Source organism: Podarcis raffonei, chromosome 3 (assembly GCF_027172205.1).
Source record: "Podarcis raffonei isolate rPodRaf1 chromosome 3, rPodRaf1.pri, whole genome shotgun sequence".
NCBI classification, from domain to species: Eukaryota; Metazoa; Chordata; class Lepidosauria; order Squamata; family Lacertidae; genus Podarcis; species Podarcis raffonei.
Genome location: NC_070604.1, coordinates 106,661,181 through 106,688,594, shown reverse-complemented (window position 1 = coordinate 106,688,594; position 27,414 = coordinate 106,661,181). Strand labels below are relative to the sequence as shown.

At 43.8% G+C, this 27,414-nt stretch overlaps 1 protein-coding gene across 2 annotated transcripts; it reads left to right on the top strand.

Moving 5' to 3' along the window:
- The first annotated feature begins 1,389 nt into the window (after window positions 1-1,389).
- TTL (tubulin tyrosine ligase) lies at window positions 1,390-26,135 on the top strand. Of its 2 annotated transcripts, XM_053383442.1 has the most exons (7): window positions 1,390-1,705; window positions 15,770-15,848; window positions 18,460-18,692; window positions 20,108-20,243; window positions 20,395-20,664; window positions 22,484-22,627; window positions 25,421-26,135. In XM_053383442.1, the coding sequence occupies exons 1-7, from the start codon at window positions 1,549-1,551 to the stop codon at window positions 25,533-25,535; spliced, it is 1,134 nt and encodes a 377-aa protein (XP_053239417.1). In that variant the 5' UTR covers window positions 1,390-1,548; the 3' UTR covers window positions 25,536-26,135. The 2 variants fall into 2 exon arrangements, with proteins under 2 accessions (XP_053239417.1, XP_053239418.1); XM_053383443.1 differs by lacking the exon at window positions 22,484-22,627.
- The last annotated feature ends 1,279 nt before the right edge of the window (window positions 26,136-27,414 follow it).

The following is a 27,414-nucleotide window of genomic DNA, read 5'->3' as shown; positions in this document are numbered from 1 at the left end:
GGCAATATGAGAACAGGCCTTTTCTGCGGTGGCTCCATTTGTGGAATGCTCTCCCCAGAAAGGTTTGCCTGGCATCTTCATTACATATCTTCAGGCAGAAACGTGTCTCTTCAGCCAGGAATCTGGTTGATTCTATTGCTTTTTTAAAGTGTTGTGGGTTTATTTTTGTTATGCATTCTGTATTTTCATTTTCTATTTTTCTTATACTGTATCTTATAACTGCAGTGTTGTAAGAGGTCCCAAGGATCATCTGGTCCAACCCTCATAACGCAGGAGTCTTTTGCCCAATGTGGGGGCTCGAACCCACGGCCCTAAGATTGAGTCTCGTACTGTACTGACGGAGGTCTCCCAGGCCACTATCCCAGTCCTGTTGTGAACCGCCCCGAGATCTTTGAATAGAGGGTGATATGCAAATTTAACAATAACCATAACATTTTGTGGGAGTTGGATGAGATTATCCAGCCGGCCACTGGTGGTAGCAGCACGATGATGGGTTTGCTAGTTTTTAGGCGTGCGTGTGAGAAAGAGAGAGAAGATGCGTGTGCAGCGAGGAGGGCCCAGAACCCCATTGTCTGCACCCAGCTTGCCGCAGGGTACATATTTGGAGATGCTGCGCGCCTCTGCAACGGCTCCTCTCGAACAAGCGCAGAGATCCGGAGCGAAAACGCACGATCGCGCACCCACACACCGAATCAGCTCCGAATTAATCGCACCCAAAGAGTTTGATAAGTGTTCTGGGAACAGAAAGGACAGGCAGGCAGACGCGGCGAGGCGCTTTTTTCCGGAGCCCGGCCCCCTTTTGCTCCCTGACCCCTGCGCTCCGCGGCCCCGGATCACGGCGGGGTGGAGCCAAGATGGAAGAGGAGCCGCTGCCGACGCTGCCGGAGGGGGAGAGGCTGCCTCGGTCTTCCCAGAAGGCGTTTCCTCCTCCTCCTTCTCCAGAGATAGGCGTGCGCCACTCTGCAAGCGGCAGCGGCAGTGAAAGTTCGGGCTTGTGAGAGCGCCTCCTCCGCAGGGGTGACCATGGCCCTCCGGGGGTCGCAGGAGGGACCCGGGGGCCGCTCGGCCGCCGCTTTTTGATCCGGCTCCTGCTGCTGCCTTCGGCGCCTTCCTCGCGAGCATGTAGGAAGGGGTGACGAGAAATGCTCGGGAGTCCAGCGCTCGAAGGGAAGGTGCCCGGGCTCTGATCCAAGGAAGGCGCGCGCCCGGATCCCACCCCCGGCCACCCTCCCCGGTGCCGCGGAACCGGAGTCAGACCCGGCGGCAAGCCTCCTTCGCTGCGTCCTCTCGGTTTCACCCCCACCGCCGCCGCCCCTAACTCGTTTTTGAGCCCGGCAGGGTGGATACGTCTCTTGCAATGCCGGTTTGGATGGTTTTTATTTTGGGGGGGCTAAGAGACGGTGGGGCCCCCACGCCTTTTTAATCCATGGGTCCAAGGCTTGCGCTTTGATCCGGCCAGGTGGGGCGGGGGAGTGGCGGCGCGTTTTGCGCCTCTATTTATTTATTTATGGTTCATTTTTAAATATACACACATATACATATATAAAGATGTACACGTTTGTGGCACGGGATGAGAACAGCAGCGTCTACGCGGAAGTCTCCAAAATCCTGCTTTCCACCGGACAATGGAAGAGGCTGAAAAGGGACAACCCCAGGTTTAACCTCATGCTGGGGGAAAGGAACAGGCTGCCGTTTGGGAGACTGGGTAAGCGAGCGATGGGGCCGACAGTTATCCGGGCAAACGAGCTGGGGTTTTTTGCGCTCTCGAGCATCAGGTTTCCGCGCAACACTCCTAAAGCTGCGCTTGGTTGTATGAATGGGCGCGCGGGGGAGGCAGCCGGCTGCATTCGAAGCAATACGGCGCCGGGTTTCCGCCCCCTAGACCCGCTTCTTATGTATGCAACTGCTTAAGTTTGGGTGCACAAGGGGTGGGGCGTGAGAGAGAGTGAAGGAGAGGGTCTGTCTGGCTCGTGGCGCATATAACTAGATTTGGGTGTTGGCTACTGCAACCAGGGAGTGACTTGACTGTTTGGCAAGTCCGCTTGGGGATTTGCTTTTTCGTGGGGGGGGGGAGGGTTGGAGGACAGAAAGTAGCTGGAGTAAACGATATACTGTACTGGCACAACGTCATAAAATTGGCATCCCTTGTACCTTCACCTCCTGATATTTGTTATCAGTGTTTTTTAATGAACCAGAGGATTGCAGCAATTGTGAAACTAATTTGGACTGGGGTGCTCCTCTTGGTAAGGATAATGATGCATTTGGTTGGGTCTCAATCACAACATAATGATGAGAATCACATTTCTATGGGAATACTTAGATTTCTGCCCCACTCCCAAAGGAACCACTGGAGAGCAAACTTATATGGCAGCCAGTCCCTTATTAGGTACTGAAATGTCATTTTTGCTTTTTCATATTAGACCGGGGTTAGAAGCAACCACAGATCTCCAGCAAGCTGCCCTTTGGCAGGCTTTGTCGTACCTTGACCATTTTTTAAAAAAAGACTGCTGGATCTCCAGGTGTTTAACAAAAGTGTTGTTGTGCGTGTGTCATTGTTGATGATAAAAGTAACAAAAGTGCCCTTTATTGAAGTGACATGGGGAGGACTTTTCTTAAATCGAGAATAGTCTTTGGGAAATATTAATTAAGTTGTGTGCAAAAGACGGATGAATCTTAAACACTTGTTATATCTTTAATACAAAGACCCAAACACTTGGCAAAAAGAGTTTAGTTCACTAACCTCCTCTATTTGAGTTGTTCATAGTTACTGGTTGACTAACTTTAAAGCTGATCCACATTGAAAGCTGATCCACAGACCTCTGGGTATAGGGTGGTATATTAATAATAATAATAATAATAATAATAATAATATAATATAATATTTATGTGAACAAAAATGAATGACACTGCAAATTTCTGTGCTGCCTCTTAATTTTGTGTAATAGTCTTATTTTCTTCGGTGGGGTTATTTTTAAAATGCCATTTGTGGACTCTTGTGAGTCAGGCTGACAAGACATTCGAGCCTGTTCAGCCAAGAGAGAATAATGTGCTTTTGGAACAGGTGGCTTCTCCGAGAGATGGATTCCTGGGAGGAGAGAGAGCATTAGGGGGATGTAGGAATAGTGGCGACAACCCCAGAGAGAACTGTAGTTCAAAATACCTGGAAGGCACATGGCGAAGGACGAGCTTCATTGGTTGACTTTGGGGCAGGATGAGCTTTGGGAGGATGGAATAAGTCCTGGATATTTTTTTTAAAAAGCTTAGAGTTCTTTGTACTTGGGAAGAATTGCAGAAATGGCTAGCTCATAACACCATTGGAAAGTGCATCAAGGATTCTAGTAGGCCTGAAGCTAAGCATGAGTCAGGAGCTAAAAAGGCTGAGTCAGGACCAAGTTCCATAATTTGACTATTCACTGCACAAAAAGGTACTTCCCTAAATCTTCCAACATTCATTCAGCCTCACTGGATGCCCACAAAGTCCTAGTGTTACGAGAGAGAGAAAAAATTCTCTGTCCACTTTCTCCATGCCATGCAGAATTTTATAAGCTTCTATTCTATGAGGAACGGCTAAGGGAGCTGGGCATGTTTAGCCTGGAGAAGAGGAGGTTAAGGGGTGATATGATAGCCATGTTCAAAGATATAAAAGGATGTCACATAGAGGAGGGAGAAAGGTTGTTTTCTGCTGCTCCAGAGAAGCGGACACGGAGCAATGGATCCAAACTACAAGAAAGAAGATTCCACCTAAACATTAGGAAGAACTTCCTGACAGTAAGAGCTGTTCGACAGTGGAATTTGCTGCCAAGGAGTGTGGTGGAGTCTCCTTCTTTGGAGGTCTTTAAGCAGAGGCTTGACAACCATATGTCAGGAGTGCTCTGATGGTGTTTCCTGCTTGGCAGGGGGTTGGACTCGATGGCCCTTGTGGTCTCTTCCAACTCTGTGATTCTATGATTGTATCACCTCTTTCTTTTCTCCGAACTAAAAAGTCCCAAACGCTGCAATCTTCCCTAACAGAGGAGTCTCTCCATCCCCTTGATCATTTGTGTGGCCCTTTCCTGAACCTTTCCCAGCTCTGCAATATCCTTTCAAGAAAGGGGATTTCAGCTAAGGATTAGGAAGAACCTCTTGATGCTGCACACTGTTTGATAATGGAACAAGGTGGATGACTTTGCTCTCATTGGAAGGTTTTAAGCAGAGGCTGGATGGTTCCCCTTTAGGGATGTTGGGTTGCTAGCACTAGATGGTTGAATTGGTGAACTTGGTGGATTCTTTTGACTCTTATTATTCTGTTAATCCCAAGTTTTTCAGAAAATCAAACTAGGAAAGAAGAGTCCCAGCCTTCTGCCACCCTACAAGGTAGAAGATCACACACTGAGCCATGTGCTTCTTTCTGAGATAAATGGGCAGTCATCATAATAAACAGTCCTATGCATGTCTAGTCAATGGGATTATTCCCAAGTAAGTGCATATAGGATTGGGTACATTCATGGGTACATGAACAGGATCATTATTTAAGCAAACCAAACAAATCCATATGTTCCATCTGCAGACAAATCCTACGGAAATGTAAACATCATGGAAACTAGCCTTGAGGGGAGTGTGACAGTAGGATAGGCTCTGCAGTTGCTCTGCTCCCAACATACAGAAGTCCTTCTCCAAGGTTATGAGTTCCCTGCCCTGCCATTTCATCTCCTGTGTGGATCATGAATCTTAGTAATTGTTTTAACTGATGCATGAGTAAGAATAGCCGGGTTCAGCTGCTCTAGATAGGGGACATACCAGCAGCTGCACCAACTCGAGGAGAACCCACGAACTAGGACCAACTCAAGGAGTTCCCCATCCAAGGTAGGTTGTACCTCTCCATCTAGATTGATCACATGTACACAGACATGGTACCTCCGTCTTGGTCTGCATTAAGGACAGTTTCAGAGCTCGGGACAGCTAACAGAGAATATTCTCATAACTCACCTTGTGTAGCCTTCTAACTGGAAGGAAAGCAGTGTGTCTTATACTGTTTGTGCATTGGACACCTCTGCAAAACTACAACTGCTTTTGTGCTAGTGTTACTGATGGAATGATTGCAAACAAAATGCAAAGTCAGAATAGCTGGCTAGGCAGCAGGACTGGTGAGCAACAATTCAGACAAAGGAAGTTAGGACTGATTGATAATGGAACATGAGTCAGCAATTAAAGATGGTTGCATAAAATGCTAATGGACTGCATTAGCAGAAAGCTTCATGTCTAGATTTCAGGAACCAATGCTGATTTTCTTGGCTCTGATGGGTTCTCAGCTGATGCACTCTGTAAAGTTCTAGATACCACAATTATAAACAAATGAAAGATCCGCCTTGTAGCCTTGGGACTTTTCCCAGCCCAAATCCTGTTCCAACAGGGCTACATTGTGCCCTTGTGTAAATAAAGGGTGAAGCATGGTCAGGCTATTCTTGCTAGCTGTGTTTTGTTTTTAAAAGAAGCAAGTTATATGCTTCAGCAGTACAGAAGGGAAGACTGGGTTAAAAGAATGAAGAAAGTACAGTATAGCTATATTTTCAAGTGGGCGTTTGCAGGCAAAGAAATAAACCTGACTCCTGAAAGGTGCTTAACATGGAGCTGCTCTTGAAGACAGCTTGGAAGCTTCTGCTGGAACAGAATGTGGTAGCATAGCTTTTGACTAGAGGAAACGACAGGGATTGCTTAACACCAGCCTTGTGCCAACCTCATCGTTATTAGTTTGTCTCCAGGCCATATTAATGGAGTTCGCTTTCCCTAAATGCTCTGGGTTTTCGTTGGATTTATCTTAATGAGTTGTAGGTGTCCCTGCGTATGTCCCTTTGCCACTGCAGCGTTAAAAGTATGCTAACAGTACATGCAATTCAGGTTGTTACGATTCTCAGCTGCTTGAAGGCCATATGGCAGAAAGCGACCTATGAACTTGAGAGCTATTTATATTTAAGGGGTAGTGCTGTGGTCTAAACCACTGAGCCTCTTGGGCTTGATGATCAGAAGGCTGGCAGTTCGAATCCCCGTGACAGGATGAGCTCCCGCTGCTCTGTCCTAGCTCCTGACAACCTAGCAGTTCGAAAGCATGCCAGTGCAAGTAGATAAATAGGTACCACTGTGACGGGAAGGTAAATGGCGTTTCCATGCACTCTGGCACTTGTCACGGTCCTCCGTGCACCAGAAGCGATTTAGTCTTGCTGGGCACATGACCCGGAAATCTGTCTGTGGACAAACTCCAGCTCCCTTGGCCTGAAAGTGAGATGAGTGGCGCAACCCCATAGTCGCCTTTGACTGGACTTAACCGTCCAGGAGTCCTTTAAAAGGTAAAGGTAAAGGGACCCCTGACCATTAGGTCCAGTCGGCCGACTGGGGTTGCGACGCTCATCCCGCTTTATTGGCCAAGGGAGCCGGTGTACAGCTTCCGGGTCATGTGGCCAGCATGACTAAGCTGCTTATGGCGAACCAGAGCAGCGCACGGAAACGCCATTTACCTTCCCGCTGGAGCGGTACCTATTTATCTACTTGCACTTTGACATGCTTTCGAACTGCTAGGTTGGCAGGAGCAGGGACTGAGCAACGGGAGCTCACCCCGTCGTGGGGATTCGAACCGGCGACCTTCTGATCGGCAAGTCCTAGGCTCTGCGGTTTAACCCACTGCGCCACCCACATCCCATAGGAGTCCTTTTCCTTGTTACCTTTATATTTAAACAATGCATTAAGTGATTGCATGAATGTGCCACAATTTAAGAAGGATATTGACAAGCTGGAGTGTGTGCAGAGGAGGTCAAGCAAGATGATCAAGGGTCTTCATTTCATATGTTAGTACATTGCTTTTACTCATATTTTCAGCAGTAAACAATACAGTGGTACCTCGGGTTAAGAACTTAATTCGTTCTGGAGGTCTGTTCTTAACCTGAAACTGTTCTTAACCTGAAGCACCACTTTAGCTAATGGAGCCTCCTGCCACCACCGCGCCGCTGGAGCACGATTTCTGTTCTCATCCTGAAGCAAAGTTCTTAACCCAAGGTACTATTTCTGGGTTAGCTGAGTCTGTAACCTGAAGTGTATGTAACCCGAGATACCACTGTACTATTTTTAAAAAAATGATTTAATCACTTTCCTTTCCTTTGCTGAACCCCTTCTGTTTGAAATTTGCACCAGTATGGTCTATAAAGCATCTCCAACAGGGATGTATGATTGATTGGCATAATAATATTAAAATTGCTATCCACCCCTTCCCCCCCACTTTATATTTTGATCTTAGCTTCATGTATCAGAGTGGTTGTTTCTGTTTTTAGCCATGCTCAGATTCTTTTCTTGAGCCTGAGGGTATAGAGTGCACCGCCTCACAGATGTTGTCAGACTCCAATTCCCATCAGCCCCAGATTATAACAAGGGTTGCCTGGAAAAACTCTTTAAATTCAGCTCTGTGCAAGGCCAGATGTCAAGATGCGTGATTAAGCCGTACAAATGAAACTAATCTTCGACAAATCGTGAAGGAGCAAGAACGGCAGGTGACACAGCAAGTGAAGGGAGAGTAATCAAATCCAGGTGGAAGTTCTGCATAATTTCAAGGGAATCTTGGGCTTAGATGAGGAGCGGAATCTACAAATCTCTATGGAACACGAAGTTCAACTTGGATGTAATTAGAGAGAGAGAATGAATTATTAATATGGTTAAGGGATATTCATCCCCACTTAGGACTGCTTTACCCTATATCAGAGGCTGAAACACAACATGCTATCCTGGGATAGGGAAGCAACCTGAGGTATCTAGACAGTCAGGAAAATAGAGTACCATATGCTTCTCCAACAGATGTGGGGAGATGTAGTATACTTATTATTCTATTATTAAATTTCTATACCACCCTTCATCCAAGGATCACAGGGTGGTTTGGAAAATAAAAACACAAAAATACATACCATAGTAGCAAACAAAAACAATAACCCCTACATACAGTTTAAAAGGCCATTGATTGTTTAATTAGCCAAAGCGCTTGGGAGACAATGAATGTTATTGCCTGGCACCTAAAGATATATAGCAGAAGCGTTCTAGGAGCCTCAAAGGATGATCTCAGGGTCTGGGTCAATTCCTATGGGGAGAGGTGGTCCTTGAGGTATTGAGGTCCTGAGCCACTTAAGGCTTTATAGGTTAAAAACAGCACTTTGAATTGGGCCTGGAAACTAATCAGCTGCCACTGCAGTCTGGCCAAATTGGTCTAATACAGTGGACACTCAGGTTGCGAACGTGATCCATGTGGGAAGCACGTTCACAACCCGCCACATCTGCGCACACGTGGGTTGCGATTCAGTGCTTCTGCGCATGTGCAAAGCACGATTTAGTGCTTCTGTGAATGCGCAATGGCCAAAACCCGGAAGTAACCCGTTCCAGTACTTTCGGGTTCGGCGCGGTGCGCATCCTGAAATTGCGCAACCCGAAGTGTCTCTAACCCAAGGTATGACTGTATGCTCAAACCATCTTGTCCCAGTGAGCAACTTGGCTGCTGAATTCTGCACCAAGCTGTCTTCAGGGGCAGCCCCACGAAGAATGCATTGCAGTAATCTTAACCTAGAGGTTAGCAGAGCATAGGCAACAGAAGTGAGGCTATCCCTGTCCAGATATGGGCACAGCTCAGCCATCAGCCAAAGCTGATGGAAGGCACTCTGTATCACTGAGGCCACCTGAGCTCAAGTGATGGTAATGTATCTTCTATTATTATTATTATTATTTATTATTGTTGTTGTTCTTGTTGTTATTTCTGTACTGCTCTTTATCCGACGATCACAGGGCAATTTACAATAAGTACCCACACTAGCAGTAACTACTTTCCACTAGCAGTGCCAAAATCTTATCTGGTTGGAGCTTCAGTTTGTTAAATCATAGAAACATAGATTGTAGAGTTGCAAGGGAAGCTGTGTATCAGGCGTCAGCAACCTTTTTCAGCCGTGGGCCAGTCCATCGTCCCTCAGACCATGTGGTGGGCCGGACTATATTTTGAAAAGAAAAAAAATGAACAAATTCCTATGCCCCACAAATAACCCAGAGATGCATTTTAAATAAAAGGACACATTCTACTCATGTAAAAACACACTGATTCCCGGACCGTCCATGGGACGGCTTGAGAAGGCGATTGGCCTTAGGTTGCCTACTCCTGCTGTGGATCATCTCATCCAATCCCCTACAATGCAGGAACATGCAGCTATCCCATACAGGGATCGAACCTGTGACCTTGGCGTTACCAGCACCATGCTCTACCCAGCTGAGCTACCCATCTCTCTCATCCAGTCCGTTACCAAGGCAAGACACTGGTCCAGCACTTCCACTGCCTCACCTGCAGATGTAAAGGAGAAATAGAGCTATGTGTCATCAGCCTATTGCTGGCAACGTACTCCAAAACTCCAGATGACCTCACCCAGCAGTTTCATGTAGATGTTATTTTATATATGTATATATTTAGTTTTTTAACATAACATTTTCAACAATTATTAAAAATACTTTTATATCTTATACACTTTTTCTTTACTTCCATCCATCACATCTGAAATTTTTCCAATCTTATCACTTAATTTTCATTTCTTACTTTCACTATTACACTTAACTATTATAACTAATGTCTCTCTTCTTTGCAATATTTCATATGTTTCTCCTTACAAAACTTCTTGTAGTCCTACTAGCGTAATTTGTTGATTACAGTTGCTCTTCAAATACTTTGTATATTTCTTCCAATCTTCTGTAAATCTCTGGTCCCGCAGGTTTCGAATCCTTCCTGTCATTTTATCCAATTCTGCGTAGTCCATTAATTTTGTCTGCCATTCTTCTTTCGTCGGTATTTTTTCTTGCTTCCATTTCTGGGCCCACAGGTTTCCTGTAGATGTTAAACAGCATCTTAAATTGAACTTCGTGTCCCTTTAGAGATCCAAGATTCTCCTGCTTATCTAGCCTGAGATGATTCCCTTGCAGTTCTGCAGAATTGCGTCCGGATTTTGTTACTCTCATCATTTCCTGCGCCATCTCCTGTTTTTGCTCCTTCGTGATTTGTCCAAGTTTAGTTCTACCCTAACAGTTTAATAACCCTTCTTGACATCCGGCCTCGTGCAGAGCTAAACCCAAAGGCATATTTCACAGAAACCCTTGTTAAGATCTGCCTCTCCTTCGGCAATTAAAAACACTTGGATAACTACTGTGTGGGCTCAGTGGCGTATTTTTTATTTTGTTCCTTGTTTTAAGCACCAACACTTCAGCTCTGTCAATGCCTCCATTGTTGCCTTAAAAAAGAGCTTTCTGATCGCCCTCCACCACCATCTGTGGGGAGGAAAGCCAAGAGCTCTGTTGAATCTCCTTTGTCAATGGTCTTGGACACAATTCTCAACGTGAATACATTTGATGAGGGAGGCTAGGTTTTTGGAATATTTTCCTAGGCCTGCCTCACTTTCGCAAGCATTCCCCACTTGGAATTGTTCTTATACAGTGGTACCTCGGGTTAAGTACTTAATTTGTTCCGGAGGTCCGTACTTAACCTGAAACTGTTCTTAACCTGAAGCACTACTTTAGCTAATGGGGCCTGCCGCCGCGCCGCCAGAGCACAATTTATGTTCTCATCCTGAAGCAAAGTTCTTAACCTGAAGCACTATTTCTGGGTTAGCGGAGTCTGTAACCTGAAGCGTATGTAACCCGAGGTACCACTGTAGGTTCTTAAATTTCAACAAACGTCGTCAAACCTTGGCATGGCTAAGCCCGGTTCTAATGCCCAATGTACTGTGCAGTGGGGCCCTGCAAATATATCGCTCAACAGCCTTGACCAATTCATCGAGAAGCTATTATGATACTAGCATCATGCATTATACATGAGAAGCCCGGTGAAAGTTCGCCCGAGGTCAGTTGAAAAACTATATTCATGCAGTTTTACACTTTGGGACAATTCACACCAACTCTCACTACTTTCTGTGTTTCCTCCACCTTTTTAAAAAATAACACTTTTTTCTTTTTAAATATGCTCAGATGTGATCCTGTTGCATTGCTAGATGTTTCAAATGCGCATTTGTATAACGTATGCACACAGAGTCAGCCTATTTGTCTGTCTAGCTCGGTAATGTTATTCTAGCAACAGTTCTCCAGGGAGCTGGAGCGAAGAAAGGTCTTCTATGTCACCTGCTACCCGATTCTTCTTTTGTTTGTTTCAAGATGCCAGGGATTAAATTTGGGACTTGTTTCTGCATGCAGAGCATGTACTCTTGCCACTGCTGAGTTACGGCTCCTCCCATCCTATAAGGCCCCATTTGCACCATACATTTAAAGCACTACTGTACTACTTGCCCTTGAAGCTGACCCAGAAACTCCAGCGGGTGCAGAATGCCGCGGTGAGGAGGCTCCTTACGGGGTCCTTGCTGCGGGATCACATTCATCCAGTGCTTTACCAACTGCACTGGCTCCCGGTGGAGCACAGGGTCAGGTTTAAGGTGTTGGTTTTGACCTTTAAAGCTCTATGCGGCCTACGGGACCGCCTCTCCTGGTATGCCCCGCGGAGGACCTTAAGGTCCACAAATGACAACATTTTGGAGGTCCCAGGTCGCAAGGTGGTTAGATTGGTCTCAACTAGGGCCAGGGCCTTTTCAGTACTGGCCCCGACTTGGTGGAACGCTCTGTCACAAGAGACTAGGGCCCTGCGGGACTTGACATCTTTCCGCAGGGCCTGCAAGACAGCTGTTCCGCCTGGCCTTTGGTTTGGACTCAGTCTGACCCTTATGTTTCCCTCCCCTTATGGTCTTGATTTATCGGCTACTTTAAAATGAGGCTGCATTTTAAATTGCATTTTAACCTGTATTTTAAATTGGATTCCCCCCCCCCTCTTTTTCCCCTATTATGTTTTTACTGTGATTTTCTTGGTGTTAGCCACCCTGAGCCCAGCTCTGGCCGGGGAGGGCGGGGTATAAAGAAAAATTATTATTTATTATTATTATTACTTGAAGCAGGCATGAAGTCCTGCAAAGAACCTGGGGAAGTGTAGTTTGCTAAGGTTGCTGAGAGTTGGGGGTGGGGCTCATACTCTCCTCAAAGAGCTATAATTACTAGAGTGGTTTAACAATCATCCCCCCTTCCTAGGGAATTCTGAGAATTGTAGTTCTGTGAGGGGACCTGTAAGCGTTCCCAGGAATCTTTGGGCGAAGTGGAATGGTTCTGCTTTAAATGTATAGTGCAGATGGAGCCTAAATCAAGGTAGGGAAGAAGTCAGGACTCATTATTCCAGACTGAAGTTCTGCTCACTGCACACCATACAGAGAATTATTTAAATTATTAAATCATTCTTATTACATTTCTACATCGCTTTGTGAATCTTCGTTTAACGTTCCCATAAAAATTCATCAGCTCATTTTTTTAAATCATCCGCTAATTTCTCTTAATCTACACATTTAATGATTCGGTTTTCCCCAAAATAGACATTTCTACAAAGCAGTTTGACCTAATAGAATGCATTTTGTATGTCAGTGGAAATAAGATACAAAATGCATTATAAATGGAGAAAGAATTATTATGCACACTTTCCCATAGTATGTTTGTTTCTGTTGTCATCTTCTTCGGCAGTCACTCGTAACTAAGTAAGATTGTCTTCCATGAATGTGGTCTTAACAGTGACCGTAGAGGCCGATTCTGAATCCACACATCCTTCCACAGTGGGGACATACCGTATTTTTCGCCCTATAGGACGCACTTTTTCCCCTCCAAAAATGAAGGGGAAATGTGTGTGCGTCCTATGGGGCGAATGCAGGCTTTCGCTGAAGCCTGGAGAGCAAGAGGCATCGGTGCGCACCGACCCCTCTCGCTCTCCAGGCTTCAGGAAGCTATCCGCAAGCCTTGCGAGCCCAGGGAAGTTCCCGCGGGCTCGCAAGGCTTGCGGGCAGCAGCACGGGGCACCCTTTGGGAAGGTGTCCTGCCGGGCGCGCGAGGCTTGGGGCGGCAGCCTACATCCCGAAGCACGGGGTGCCCTCTGGAGGACGCCCCGTGCTTCGGGAAGGTGTCCACAAGCCTCGCGCGCCCGGCAGGAGGTCCCGCTGGGCGCGCGAGGCTTGGGGCGGCAGCCTGTTCTGGGGGCTGGGGTCTCCGCCCCCAGCCCTGCAAGCTCCCAGAGCGATGCCAAAGCTGCACGCAGCTTCTGCATGGCTCTGGGTCCCGTTCTGGGGGCTGGGGGAGGGGGAAGCTCGGGCTTGCGGAGAGCTTCCTGTTCTGGGAGCTGGGGTCGGGGGAAACTCGGGCTTCCCCCGCCCCAGCCCCGCGCCTGGGGGGGGATTAAAAAAATTTCCTTTATCCCCCCCCCCCAAATCTAGGTGTGTCCTGTGGGCCGGTGCGTCCTATAGGTTTCTAGGTGGGAGTTGATCATGGTGTGGATTTGCCAAACGTGCCTTCCTCTTAGCTCATTTCTCCCTTTTACCCTGAGTTCATGCTTCTTCATAATGCCTTCTGTAAAGGCTGTTCTCCATTTGGAGCGCTTGTGTTTGTTTCTGCATGCATTTCTCAGCTGGTGAACCTCACTGCAAAATTCATTGAAGAGTGAATTTCAAGGATTGGCTGTATTTCAGTTCTCGAATTGCTTTGGAAAGTGCAAATTATGTAGGTTTGCCTTCCAGTGTGAACTGAATCTAAGTTCTCTCTCATCTCTAGGCAAAAGGTAGATCGCTGGGTGATTTGTAGTAGACGGGGAAATCCTGCCTTCCAAATATTTAACATTACCAGCAAAAATTACTGCCCAGCTACCCTCAGTTGAACTGCTGAACAGAAGAAAGCATGGGAATGGATTTTTATGTGAAAGGACTGGCTTGTGTTCATTTCTGAAACTCAGAACAGATTCCCGAGCTCTGAATTCTTTAATTCTGAATATCTTTTGCACCAGGGTCTGCTTGGCACATCTTGGGGCTCTAGTATAAAAGAAAGTAGATCTTGTAAGCCTGACGTCAGCTGACCCTTGCTGTGTAGGTCTGGAAACAACTTAAGCTGCTTACGTCTCACAGAAGGCAATGGGATTTAAGCAGCCTGTCTGGGAAATTGCAGCCTTTGTATTATCAGATGTAAGGATGCCCAAATCTCTTCTTGCATATGCCCAAATTGGCTTCTTCGTAAACGTGAGCATGGCACACATTAATGCATCTCTTCTTGTCTTTCCGTATCTATGTATTGACCTTCATTATTCCTAGCTCGTACACTGGCTGCACTTTGACCTTATATTGTTATGCGAATGAGCCAGGGTTAAGCCTTGCCCCCATACGCTCCCTGTTTCCTCCTCCAGCTCTGTTTTAACTAACCACAGTTTAGTATCAAGTCTGAACCCAGAAGCTTTACTCGAATGAGGCAACTTCAAACCTTGGTTTATCCAGCTGGCTTGTTTCAATACACTGTGGCAATATTAACCCAAATTTAGGGCAATTGCCTCTGCCTGGCTCACCTGACTAATCGTTTGCCTACCTCCAGATCTAGCAATGACTGGGTAGAAAACTTCTCCCTGTCCACTTTATCTACACCATGCCAAATTGTATACACCTCTATCCCCTCCCTTGCACCTTTTTCAAAACTAAAAAGCTCTAAATGTCATAACCTGTCTTCCAACCCCTTGACCATTTTGTTTCCCCACTTCTGAACTACTACTTCACACTGAAAGCTGGATGGGGATTGGGGGTGTGTGTGAATCACACTTGTGAATGCTCCCTGTGTAAAATATTCCCTGCAAGTATAAATCTAGCACATTGCAGGGAGAGGCTCTAGGCCAGTCTGATCCCTTCTGAGCTACTTTTCTACTTGCAGGAATTTTGTGGGTTGCTTTTTTTTATATATAGAGAAATATTCAAAATTTTAACTGAAGTGTATTTATTGAGGCCCACTTGCAGTTAGAAATGTTATATAATCACCTCCACCTTCTGCATGTGTATCTGAGACTTCAGTCTTCATGGATTTGTAAAGAGATAAGAACCCTATCTTCTAAGCCACACGATGATGGAGTGAGGGAGTTTTCTGTTCTTCCCACAATGACTGCTTATATCTCTCCAGGAAGGTATCACTTCTGATTTGGTGCTAACTGCGGTTATTAACTCAGGGATGGTCATGCAGCTTGGGTTTAGAATGCCACTTTCTAGCCTAGGAGAAGCCAAAATCCTGCCTTCCAGATGTCTGTTGGACTACACCTCCCATCTGGCCCAGCCAGCATGAGCAGTGGTCAGGGATTTGAAGTCCAAAACATCCTGTTTGCAACCCCAAATGAAATCAGGAAGAGTCATCAGCCTGCCTTTCAGCAATGTGTGTTTAAGTACAAAAAAAATAGATGTTACCGTGCTACCTTGGTTGTCAAACTTAATCCGTTCCAGGAGTCCATTCGACTCCCGGAACCCTTCGAAAACCAAGGCGCGGCTTCCAATTAGCTGCAGGAGCTTACTTCACTCAAGTGGAAGCCCTGTCGGACGTTCAGCTTCTGAAAAACGTTCTCAAACCGGAACACTCACTTCCGGATTTGCAGTGTTCGGGACCCGATTTGTTTGCGAGCCAAGCCGTTTGAGTACCAAGGTACCACTGTATTTCCTTGAGGCTTGGGCACAAGCAAAATGGCTGGGGTTTTAAATTTCACTTTCGCATTCCACCGAACTGGGTTTCCGACTAAAAAAAATTGGAGATCATTTGCCTGGATAAATGTTGATCTCTTTTTTAAAAAAACTTTTTCGTGCGCATACATGTACACTTCCAAATTCAAAAATAAAAGGTTAAGATATAAAAAAACCTCTCTCTTTCTCTTTTGTAGGTCACGAACCTGGACTTGTGCAGCTGGTGAACTATTATAGAGGAGCTGATAAGCTTTGCCGCAAAGCTTCTTTAGTGAAGTAGGTTCGGCTCTTTTCTTTCTTGTAACTATGGGTTATAAGGGACCATGTACAGCACATTTTTGTCATTTTTTTCTGAAGTTACATGGGAGGGGGCAGTTAGATGCAGGATACTTGTGGGGGGGGGCACGCGAGGGGAGGAGAGGTTGGAGAAACTCCCGTTGTGCAAGCAGTCCTTGCACAGGGCTGCTACAGACATGAATCTTTCCCAGAGGATATTTACACCCTTGACATTTGTGTTCTTAAAACAATGTTTATAATCATTGTTCCTTACTGTATGTTATGAGCCTTCCTTAAAAACCCTGACCTTTTCTTGTGAAGGCGAAATAAATTACAGTGGTACCCCGGGTTAAGAACTTAATTTGTTCCAGAGGTCCGTTCTTAACCTAAAACTGTTCTTAACCTGAGGTACCACTTTAGCTAATGGGGCCTCCCACTGCCGCTGCACGATTTCGGTTCTTATCCTGAAGCAAAGTTCTTAACCCGAGGTAATATTTCTGGGTTAGCGGAGTCTGTAACCTGAAGCATATGTAGCCTGAAGCGTCTGTAACCCGAGGTACCACTGTACTGGGCCATTCTGCAATAGTTGTATGTCCTTTTCAAGACACATCTCTTGATAGACATGCAAAATGTAGTATAAACAACAAAGAGATTTGTGGCCCCTTAAAGACTATGGCTTGCACCCCGTAATTGTCAGTGCAAGGCTTTTCTCTTGTGCGGCGGGACTTCCTCCACCTACACACCCCCTAAATATGTTCTGTTCTGCGTTTCCCCCAAATCCCATGGAGCAGATTCGGGGAAGGGAGGAAAGTCCCTTTGTGCAAGAAAATCCTTGTGGTGATAGGACACGAGAGCTGCCCTCAACAAATTTATTACCGCGTAAGCCTCCATGGACTCAAGCGCACCCCTCTCCCTTTTTGCTGTTTCCTCTTAATAGCAACAAATCGCACCTTTTCCCCTGCAGCAGACCCCGCAATTTGTTCCTTTCAACTTGTAAGAATATGAAACACAAAGCGTTCTTTGAAATAATAAATGGTACTATGACTGGAGGCCTTCCTTTGGCGATCCGCTTTCAGACCTAGCGTGATTTCCATGAAGCTGCCTGACACGCCACTCTGATTCTGTGCGAAAGGTGCTTGAGGGCTCCTTTTGATGTGGTCTAAACCACTGAGCCTCTTGGGCTTGCCAATCAGAAGGTCGGCAGTTCGAATCTGCGCAACAAGGTGAGCTCCTGTTGCTCTGTCCCAGCTTCTGCCAGCCTAGCAGCTCGAAAGCACGCCAGTGCAAGTAGATAAATAAGTACCGCTGTGGCGGGAAGGTGAACGGCGTTTTAATGCGCTCTGGTTTCCGTCACGGTGTCCCGTTGTGCCAGAAGCGGTTTAGTCCTGCTGGCCACATGACCCAGAAAGCTGTCTGTGGACAAACGCCGGCTCCCTCGGCCTGAAAAGCGAGATGAGCTCTGCAACCCCATAGTTGCCTTTCACTGGACTTAACAATCTGGGGTCCTTTACCTTAATAAAGTGGCATAATGTAGGCCTTTTCATGCTGCCTTTATTTGCATATGGCGATAAGCCTTGAGGCTGCATGACTCGTTAATTTCAAATGAGCCTTCCTTAAAAACCCTGACCTTTTCTTGTGAAGGCGAAATAAATTACTGGGCGATTCTGTCATAGTTGTGTGTCCTTTTCAAGATACATCTCTTGATTGACCTTTTGCAAAATTATATTCCACTTGCCCTTTAGTGCTAGAAATCAAGCTGGAATTAACTAGAGTCTTCTTCTACAACTGCGTCTCAGTTTAACTCTAGGACCAAAACTGATCTTAATCCTCCTAGATTCCGACCCAAACCACCTCAGTAAAGATTCTCAGCGATTACCCTGCCAGGGTTCGGAAAACCGTGAAAATTACCCTGCGCTCAGTTCTCACCTGTTGCTCCTACAGGTGAAACTCGAAAAATTAGAATATTGTGGAAAAGTTCATTTATTTCAGTAATTCAACTTAAAAGATGAAACTAATATATGAGATAGACCCATGACATGCAAAGCGAGATATGTCAAGTCTTTATTTGTTATAATTGTGATGATTATGGCGTACAGCTGATGAAAACTCCAAATTAACAATCTCAGAAAATTAGAATATTAAATGAAATCAGAAGCTGTCAGCATATGACAGTGGCCACATCCTGGGAAATGGTTTCAACAGGTCAGCCAAACCAGGTGAGGGGAGCCGATGGGTCCCAAACCCTCAGTGAGTTAGGGGCTTCCCCTGCATGCGAAGACAGGCTCTGGTGGATTGAGTGGATGAGACCAATAGTGAGTCCAAGGGTTAAGAAGGCGGTTTCTGCATGTGCTATAGAAGGAAACGAGAGGTACATGGGGCTCTTCAACCTGGAAAGTTAGCCCATACAGGGATCAGTTTTAAAATATGTCATGCTTTTTAATTGTGTTTATATGTGCAGTTGTAGTGTGAAATCATTTTGAGTTGGTTCATAGGAAAGGGTTCATAAAGGAACTAAATGATGGTGCTGATGATTTGAAAGGTCTTTCAACTGCAGCATGCCCTATGGAGCGGAAAAACCCAACTCAAATTAAATCCTTGTCTCTTTCTTTAGACTAATCAAGACAAGCCCTGAACTAGCAGAATCTTGCACATGGTTCCCGGAGTCGTATGTGATTTACCCAACTAATCTCAAGACTCCAGTGGCACCAGCACAGAATGGGACCCATCATTTGATAAACAACCCAAGAACGGATGAAAGGGAAGTTTTCCTGGCATCCTATCAGAAGAGGAAAGAAAGCGGAGAGGGAAGTGTGTGGATAGCCAAATCTTCGGCAGGGGCCAAAGGTGAGCAAAGAGAGTCTCGAATTATTGAGATATTTATCCAATAGATGCTAGAGCAGTGTGACAGCTAAGAGGCTGAGCCGCAAATCAAAAGAGCCACAGACCCACTCACGGTCTCAGTATCTTACAGCAAAGATGTAGTAATATTATGTGCTTTTTTAAAAAAAGTATGTTTCGTGTGTGTGTGTGTGTGTGTGTGTGTGTGTATAATTTTTATTAAGTTTTCTATTTTACAATTTAAAATATTCATTAAAGGTAAAGGTAAAGGGACTCCTGACCATTAGGTCCAGTTGTGACTGACTCTGGGGTTGCAGTGCTCATCTCACTTTATTGGCCGAGGGAGCCGGCGTACAGCTTCCGGGTCATGTGGCCAGCATGACTAAGCCGCTTCTGGAGAACCAGAGCAGCGCACGGAAATGCCGTTTACCTTCCCGCCGGAGCAGTACCTATTTATCTACTTGCACTTTGACATGCTTTCGAACTGCTAGGTTGGCAGGAGCAGGGTCTGAGCAACGGGAGCTCACCCCATTGCGGGGATTCGAACCGCCGACCTTCTGATTAGCAAGTCCTAGGCTCTGTGGTTTAACCCACAGCGCCACCCATGTCCCTCAAAAATATTCATTTAACAACCCTAAAATGTCATTGACTTCCCCTTTTCCATGGTTCAATTTGCATATCATAAATCCCTGCATATTTTACATAAACTAAACCATTCAGTATTCCATTATTACTTCCATCAAAACTTATTTACACTGTTGAGATTATCTTAATGCTGCCAACGTTTTCAAGTGTACACAGTCTCCCCCCATATATTCAATAAACATTTTCCAGTCTTCTTGTTCTCTTATGCTATATGTTAGGCCCGCAAGCTGCGCATATTCCATCAGTTTAAGTTGCCATTCTTCTTTGGTTGGGACCTCGCTCTTTTTCCATTTTGGGGCTAATGAAACACGGGCCGCAGTAGTGGCATACATAAATAGCCTTTTTTTGACACCTGGGAATTTCCATCAGAATTATCCCCAACAAAAGGGACACTGGTTTTTTTGAAAAAGTACTTTTAAAATTTCCCCCCTGATTCATTATAAATCATTTCCCAATACTCTTTTACCCTTTTACAGGTCTACCTCATTACACCTCCAACACTTATCTGATTCCGTCTTATACATGTATAAGATGTATAAAAAAGTATGTTTCTACCCTGCTTTTTAGCCAAAATGGCTCCCAGAACGGCTTGCAAAGAGGAGCAGTAATATTCCTCTTTCCCACAGGCTTACAATCTAATAGGGATGGTACACAATGGAAAGGGGTTGGAGGGGATGGAGAATTCATTGTTCTTTTTATCTTATCACTTCTTTGTTGAGGTGGAGGCTTGTACTCCCTGTCCAACTTTTTCGCTTTCGTCTTTTCCTCCTGGTTAGGTGAAGGAATTCTTATTTCTTCGGAGGCTACAGAACTTCTGGACTTCATAGATAATCAAGGGCAAGTGCATGTGATTCAGAAATACCTTGAGAAGCCTATGCTTTTAGAACCAGGTCATCGCAAATTTGATATTAGGTAAGCTCTTTTCATATTGATATTTCAGCTCAGTAACCCACTGAAGTGAAGGTTTGGTGTGAAAGGCTGGTCATTAAATCTGACTCTTCTGAACTGAAAATTTTCTTAATGGTTTTAAAAACACCGCCTCTATATTTTTTCCAACTTCTAGAAGCTGGGTGCTAGTGGATCACCAGTATAATATCTACCTCTACAGAGAAGGCGTTCTACGGACCTCTTCAGAACCTTACAATAGTGCTAATTTCCTAGACAAAACCTGCCATTTGACCAATCACTGCATACAGAAGGAATATTCAAAGAACTATGGGAGATATGAAGAAGGGAATGAGATGTTTTTTGAGGAGTTTAATCAGTATCTGATGAGCGCTTTGAACATTACTCTGGAAAACACAATCTTATTGCAAGTCAAAAATATAATAAGGTAATGTGTTTTACATTTATTAACAACTGTTCCCTGAGAATTCTTCCAAGACAAAGGTTACCATTATGAATTAATTTATGATTGATTGGGGTTTTTTTTCACGGATGCTTTTAGAATTAGGGCATTGTGTTAATTTGTTGTACATTCATACCTTGGATCCCGAACACCCTGGAACTCAGACGTTTTGGCTCCTGAACGCCACAAACCCAGAAGTGTTCCGGTTTGTGAATGTTCTTTTGGAACTCGAATGTGTGATGGGGCTTACGGGGCTTCTGATTGGCTGCAGGCTGCAGCCAATCAAAAGCACGTTTGGTTTTTGAACATTCCGGAAGTCGAACGGACTTCTGGAACAGATTCCATTCAACTTCCAAGGTACGACTGTACTTTAATGTCACTGTTAGTCCTTAGAAGAACAGAAGAACTTAAGAAGGGTTTGCTAGATCAGACCAATGGGACAACCTGCCTGCCAATTTTGTGATGGCCCAAGGAGATCATCTGATTGAGTCAAACTCAGCCCGTGAGGCTGATCCTGCAAAGGAATCTACCCAAAAACGGTTCTTGGGTGAAGGGCGGTATAGAAATTTAATAAATAATAATGAAATAATAAAAGCACCTATGGTCTACAGCACAGTTTGGCATTTACAAAGCACATATTTTAATTAATATTATTTCCCCCTCCTTTTATATAAACTCCTGTAGACCATAATTGCTGTCGGTACAATATATCTCTTTCATGGCTTTTATGGCTGACAGTCCCAGCAGCGGATGTTACTATGCATTATTTGGTGTTTGTTAAAATTGGGATGGTTTTAGCATATACAGTTTGACAAAGATTTGTCAGTGTGTTTGGACTGATGTTGTTGTTTTATTTTCGATTGTGCTGCTCTGTAATTGTTGTGTGTGATATGTTTAATAATAATAATAGTAATAGTAATAATAATAATAGGTTCCTCGACCCTAGTGTAGTGAATTAGACTTTTAATGACAGACCACTGTGAAGAGTGAGTGGATTCTGCCATCCAGGCCAGAATAAAACAAAATCAATGCTTTTATTTGCTGTCCCAGTCGTGAATACCCAATGGAGGAATAAGCCCATTGAAATTAAGGGATATGACTAACTTAGATGTATTCTGAGTGTCCCCTTAATACAGTACTTCCTTCTGGCACCCAGTCAGAGAGGCAGTTGCTTCCTACCTCAGATTAACATACGATAACTATTACATGGATAACAACCTAACATAATGCTTTGGGCTGGGGTGCTGAAATTCCAGGGGAGCAGAAAATACTATTTATGTATGTGACCATGGCTGTGCAGATGTTATTGGCCCAGAGATGGAAAGAAGATAAAGTCCCTACCAGAGAAGAATAGCAGATCAAGTTGATGGATTACGCTGAAATGGCTAAAATGACTGGAAGAATCAGAAATCAGAAAGACCAAAATTTTTAATAAGGAATGGGGGAAATTTATAATTTATCTTAAAAACCATTGTAAACAGTTAAAATTGTTAGTAGGGTCGGAATAACACTTGTCGTTTAATGGTGAATTTTGGACACAATGGAGAGGTAAAAGATTTGGATTATTATAAAAGGTGCAGGAGGAAATGATTAACAATAAGACCCACAAAGGGGAGAAGGGGAATTCCAGGAGATTCTTTGGAATCTTGTTTCCATGTTGAATATATGACTGTAAAACTTTAATCTGAAAAACCAAATAAATAACTTTTAATAATAATAATAATAATAATAATAATAATAATAATAATAATAATAATATTGCTTTGGGCTGATATCAGGCGTGCTCTGTCCTTTTCCCCCGCAGAAGCTGCCTTATGTGTATAGAACCCGCTATCAGCACCAAACACCTTCATTACCAGAGTTTCCAGCTCTTTGGCTTCGATTTCATGGTGGATGAAGACTTGAAGGTCTGGCTGATCGAAGTGAATGGTGCCCCTGCGTGTGCCCAGTAAGTTCTTGTCGCATGCTGGCATGCTTTTCCCGCATGTGGGTGAGCTGTGTCGCAGTATAGAATACCCTGTAAATTCCAGGTCCTTGTTGTTTTGCTTTTTTTTGTGGGGAGATGGCGATCGTGGACACACGAGCATTTTTCTCTCCCCCTGTAAAGCTGATGTAGGTGCTGGAGGTTTGGAAGAGAGAGTCTTACATTCTCGGGGCAGAGTTGTTGTTAGTTTGGGTTTTTATACTTACTTTTTTGGGGGGAAATAATTTTTATTTAGTTTTGCAAATATAAACTTATAACAGTACAACCATGCACATCAACAGTTAAAAGATTCCTCCGAATCTCTGGACTTCCCACTTTCTCCTCCAAACCTTTCCTGCTGCATATGGTCCATCTTTTATATAACTCCATTATCTCCATAGTACTTGCTACATTACAAGTTTTATTGCAGTCCTGCTAGTGTTTTCATCTGCTTACAGTGGTCTCCAAGATAAATTATACATTTCCCCCATTCTTTTTTTCCCCCAAATTTTTTTTTTCATTTTATAACACAAATAAAGAACACAAACAAAAACAAACAAACAATACAAACAAATTCTTGTCATATCCTTATTTTTCTAAACATTGTTAAGTGGGCTTCCCCAGGTCCCGCCTATCTGATTTTCATTTTACTTCATCTTTAGCAGTTTACATATATCATAGTTTCTAACCATCTTTTTTTTTATCACATTTAAAATCACTTCACATTTTATCACTTACAAATAATACTATTTTAAAATACACTATCTTCTACTTCTAACCCTACATCCTATATCCACTTCCAAAACTATTCAAAGATTTAAATATTAACATATTTTTTCAAATATTCCTTAAATTTCTTCCAGTCTTCTTCCACAGTTTCTTCTCTCTGGTCTCGGAGTCTCCCGGTCAGTTTGGCAAGTTCCATATAAAATTTCCCCCATTCTTTGTTAAAGTTTTGGTTGTCTTGGTTCCTGAGCTTTCCGGTCAATTTTGCCATTTCGGCATAGTCCAACATTTTAATTTGCCATTCTTCTCTGGTAGGGACTTCTCTTCTTTCCATCTCTGGGCTAGTAGCATCCGTACTGCTGTCATCGCATACATAAAAAGTCTTTATACTCCCTTGGAATATCAGCACCTACAATTCCAAATAGAAAATCCTCTGGATTTATAAAAGTTAATTTAAACATTTTTTCAATTCATTATCATTTCCCAGAATGCTTTTATTACCTTACAAGTCGTGGCAGAGTTGTTATCACAATGGCGATCGCTCCAAGCACATTGAAACTTGGTTAGATTTTGCACACGTGCGCAAGGGTGCATTGCTGCCCAGGGAAGGCAGGTGAGATAGACGGGATCTGCCAAAAGAGAGCCACTTCCTAGCCTCTCTCAACAGTGCCATCCACACTGCACATACACGTGTGGATTCCAGGAACCATAAGCGCCCCTACTTCATTGCCTGTCCTGCTCTGCTATAATAGGGAAGGGAAGGCGGAGGGCAGACAGGCAATGAACCCCAGCAGCCCTAGATCTTAATATTTGGAAATTAAATTGCCGAAGATATCAGCTGGTGCATGGAAAGTGTTACGCCGATGTTTCTTTGTACTGTTTCTTTGCTAGCAACGCCAGATACTATTAGTGCATGCATGAAAAATGACAAATGACTGGGCTAGCAGTTAAAAAAAACAGGTGTCTTCCTGCATTCCTAGACCCTTGGCCAGCTGTGTGTTTAATATCCTTATTAGGGTAGCAGCAGCCTGTATTCGTGAGGGATCTTAGCTAGGATTCAGATTCCTGTTTCTTCCAGCTCCATAATATCAAAGGAGAAAGACTGTTTGTCTTCCGGCAGTAATGCTGAGGATTTGTTTTGAGCCTTGGTTTAGGTTGAGACGAGTTATAAATAAATATTATTAGTCATGACATGACATTTCAACAATACAATGCAAACTGGCCCCTCAAACCCACAATATTCTTTTTTTTTTTCAAAAAAAATTTATTGGTTTTCACATTTATGACATAAAAAAGAAACAAGAAAAACATTACAATACACAAAAACAAAGAAAAACACATAAAAAAGATTTTTTACTTCCAAATCCTAACTTCATTACATTGCTAACCGACTTCCTCGCATCCCCTCTAACTGAATTTCATTATGTCACCTGTTTAGCAGTTCTCCAAATTCATATTTCTAATAATATTAACTTCTTTCATTTACTAACTTCTTCTCCTTTATTAATATTCTAATCCTTAATATTTATTAACAACATATTCTTATTCTACCCATAAGCCTAATTATTACTTCCAATAAATTTCTCTTTATCTTACGTTACAATATTTAGCCAAATATTCTTTAAAATTCTTCCAGTCCTCTTGTGTTTCCTCTTCTTTCTGGTCGTGGATTCTTCCAGTCAGGTCGGCCAGCTCCAAAAAGTCCATCATCTTCATCTGCCATTCTACTACACAATATTATTTCTAATCCCCCGCCCCCCGTGTCTGCTTTTGTTAGCCACACTGATGACAGAACATTGCGCTATAATAAATTTCAGTTTTAGAGTGGTTTTTTTAAAAGAGGGGCCTCAGAAGTCCTTTGCCGAGAGAGGAAATGATACGAAATCAGATGTTCTGAAGAATGTCACTGTTTTACGGTGCTATTCTGTGCATGCTTACTCAGGATGCGTCCCATTTTGTTCAGGGGAGCGTACTCCTAGGTACGTGTGCATACACTATGCTCAATCAACTTTTCTAATTCAAACTTGTCTCTTCTCATTTTTTATTTTTTAGGAAACTTTACGCAGAGCTATGCCAAGGTATAGTGGATGTAGCCATCTCTAGTGTCTTTCCTCTTAGTGACACTCCACAGAAGCAGAGCCAGGAACCAATATTTATTAAGTTGTGATGATGATCACATTTTAAAAAAAAAACCGTCCACCCAAAACACATGGGAGAACTACAGCCTACGGATTTTGGGGGGAAAACAGGAAGTTTGGATCGATCATTTCACCTGCTCACCAGGCAGAAAGGATACAGAGCGATGTCTCGGAAATTTAGAAGGGAAGCCAAGTTTCCAAGAAAAGTCCAAAATGAACCAAAGCTGTCTCATCAACGCTGTGTGTGTGTGTGTGTGTTTTGGAACACCTTTGCTTTTGAAAGGATTCTTGCAATGGAAGGAAATTCTGTAGGAGAGCAGCGCAACAGTTCTGATTTAACGTGAGCAAAAAACAGGGACATTTTGTTTTTCGCACCCCTCCAATGTAATAAATTATTTTAGCAAAGCATTCTTCCAGGGATTCCATGGCTTGGAGGTTTTGTCAACTTGACGTACTGTTATGTGGGTATTGTTTTGTTCTGTTTTGTTTCCTTCCTTCACCTGCTGCAGTTCTAGTGCCTTAGCTTTGTTCCCAATAAGTAACTTATTTTATTCTTACTTTGTTCTGTAGCTTTTCTTTTTTTAAAAGCTGTGGGGTATAAACTGTTCCTTTAAAAACTGTTATATATATGTGTGTGTGTTGAGTTTTTAAAAAAACTGTGGGTTGTTGTTTTTTTATTGAACATTACAACGTGCAGAAAACTAACCTGAAGGACTGCTATCTTCCTTTTGACTCCCACCACAGTAATGCAGGAGTAGCCATTGTTTGGCCATCCAGATGGCGCTGGACTACAATTCCCATCATCCTTAGCTGTTGGCCATTCTGATTGGCGTGGATGGGAGTTGGAGTCCAACATCACCTGAAGGTTCCGTCATCCCTGCTCTAATACAGGCCGGCACAACTCGTGACTTAAACAAGTCAAGGCAACCAAACCTTGTTCCTGTGGCTTGACAGACCCTTGACAATCTCTCTCTGTTTGCAGACTCAGGCAGGCAGCTTTGAAATGAAAGGTTTATTAAGACTGCAGTCTTATGTTCACTTACCTGTAAAGCTCATTGAGACTGATTTCTGCATGAACATGCAAAGCGTTGGGCTGTATGCCTCCGAGAGGTTGCCGTGCATAGTTGATAATGGGCAGCATTTAGCTTGGTTGGCCAGAGGTTTTGCAGGCCATCCTTAATGTAGCTTCCATCCGCTATTCCTCAGGATCTGGTATTGCTTTTTTAAAAATAGCAAAAATGGCACTGAAACCATAGCACATGTGTCCTAGTATTAGGACCTTTTCCTCCCAAAACGTTCACATCATTTAGACTCCAAAGCTCTGTGTATCATTGGCTGCAGAACCCTTTTCACCACCTTTTGTCTTTTAACTGTTTTTCCCCTTTGACTTTTACTCTTTTGGTTCGTTTTATTCATATTTCTTAAAGAGGGGGGATCACTGGAAAGGAACATTGCCATCTTCTTCTGTTGCATTAAAAAACCCATCCTTTTGCATATCTTTTCATCTTATTCTGATGCTTTTGAGGTTCCAAAATACAGGCCACTGATCCCTTTCCTGTTTGACAGATGTTGTGGCTTGGTTCAGACGTCACGGCCAAACCACGGTTTGCTGGTTGTGAACCGACTTGGAAGTTCTTATGCTTCCTCCTTTCCCTCATATTCCATGCCACCATTTTGGTTTGCAGTAGCTATAATTCTCCATGATTGCCCAGTGAGCAAACTGTGGTCACCACAGCCACTGGTTTGAGTCTCAACCAGTATTGAAACAAACCATGGTTAGGAGGCATTCTATGGTTTGTGATAAAGCAGTTTTTGCCCAGTTTGGACCTTACGGCAAATTAAGTCTACTGTGAACTAGATGGGATGGAGGGAGCAAGCCTGTTCGCAACCGCGAAATAATTGCTCTCT

Coding starts and splice junctions, on each gene's coding strand:
- TTL (XM_053383442.1), top strand. CDS start 1,549: ATGTACACGTTTGTGGCACGGGATGAGAACAGCAGCGTCTACGCGGAA. Junction 18,693..20,107: donor ATCTTCGGCAGGGGCCAAAG/GTGAGCAAAGAG, acceptor CCTCCTGGTTAG/GTGAAGGAATTCTTATTTCT. Junction 22,628..25,420: donor GGTGCCCCTGCGTGTGCCCA/GTAAGTTCTTGT, acceptor TTTATTTTTTAG/GAAACTTTACGCAGAGCTAT.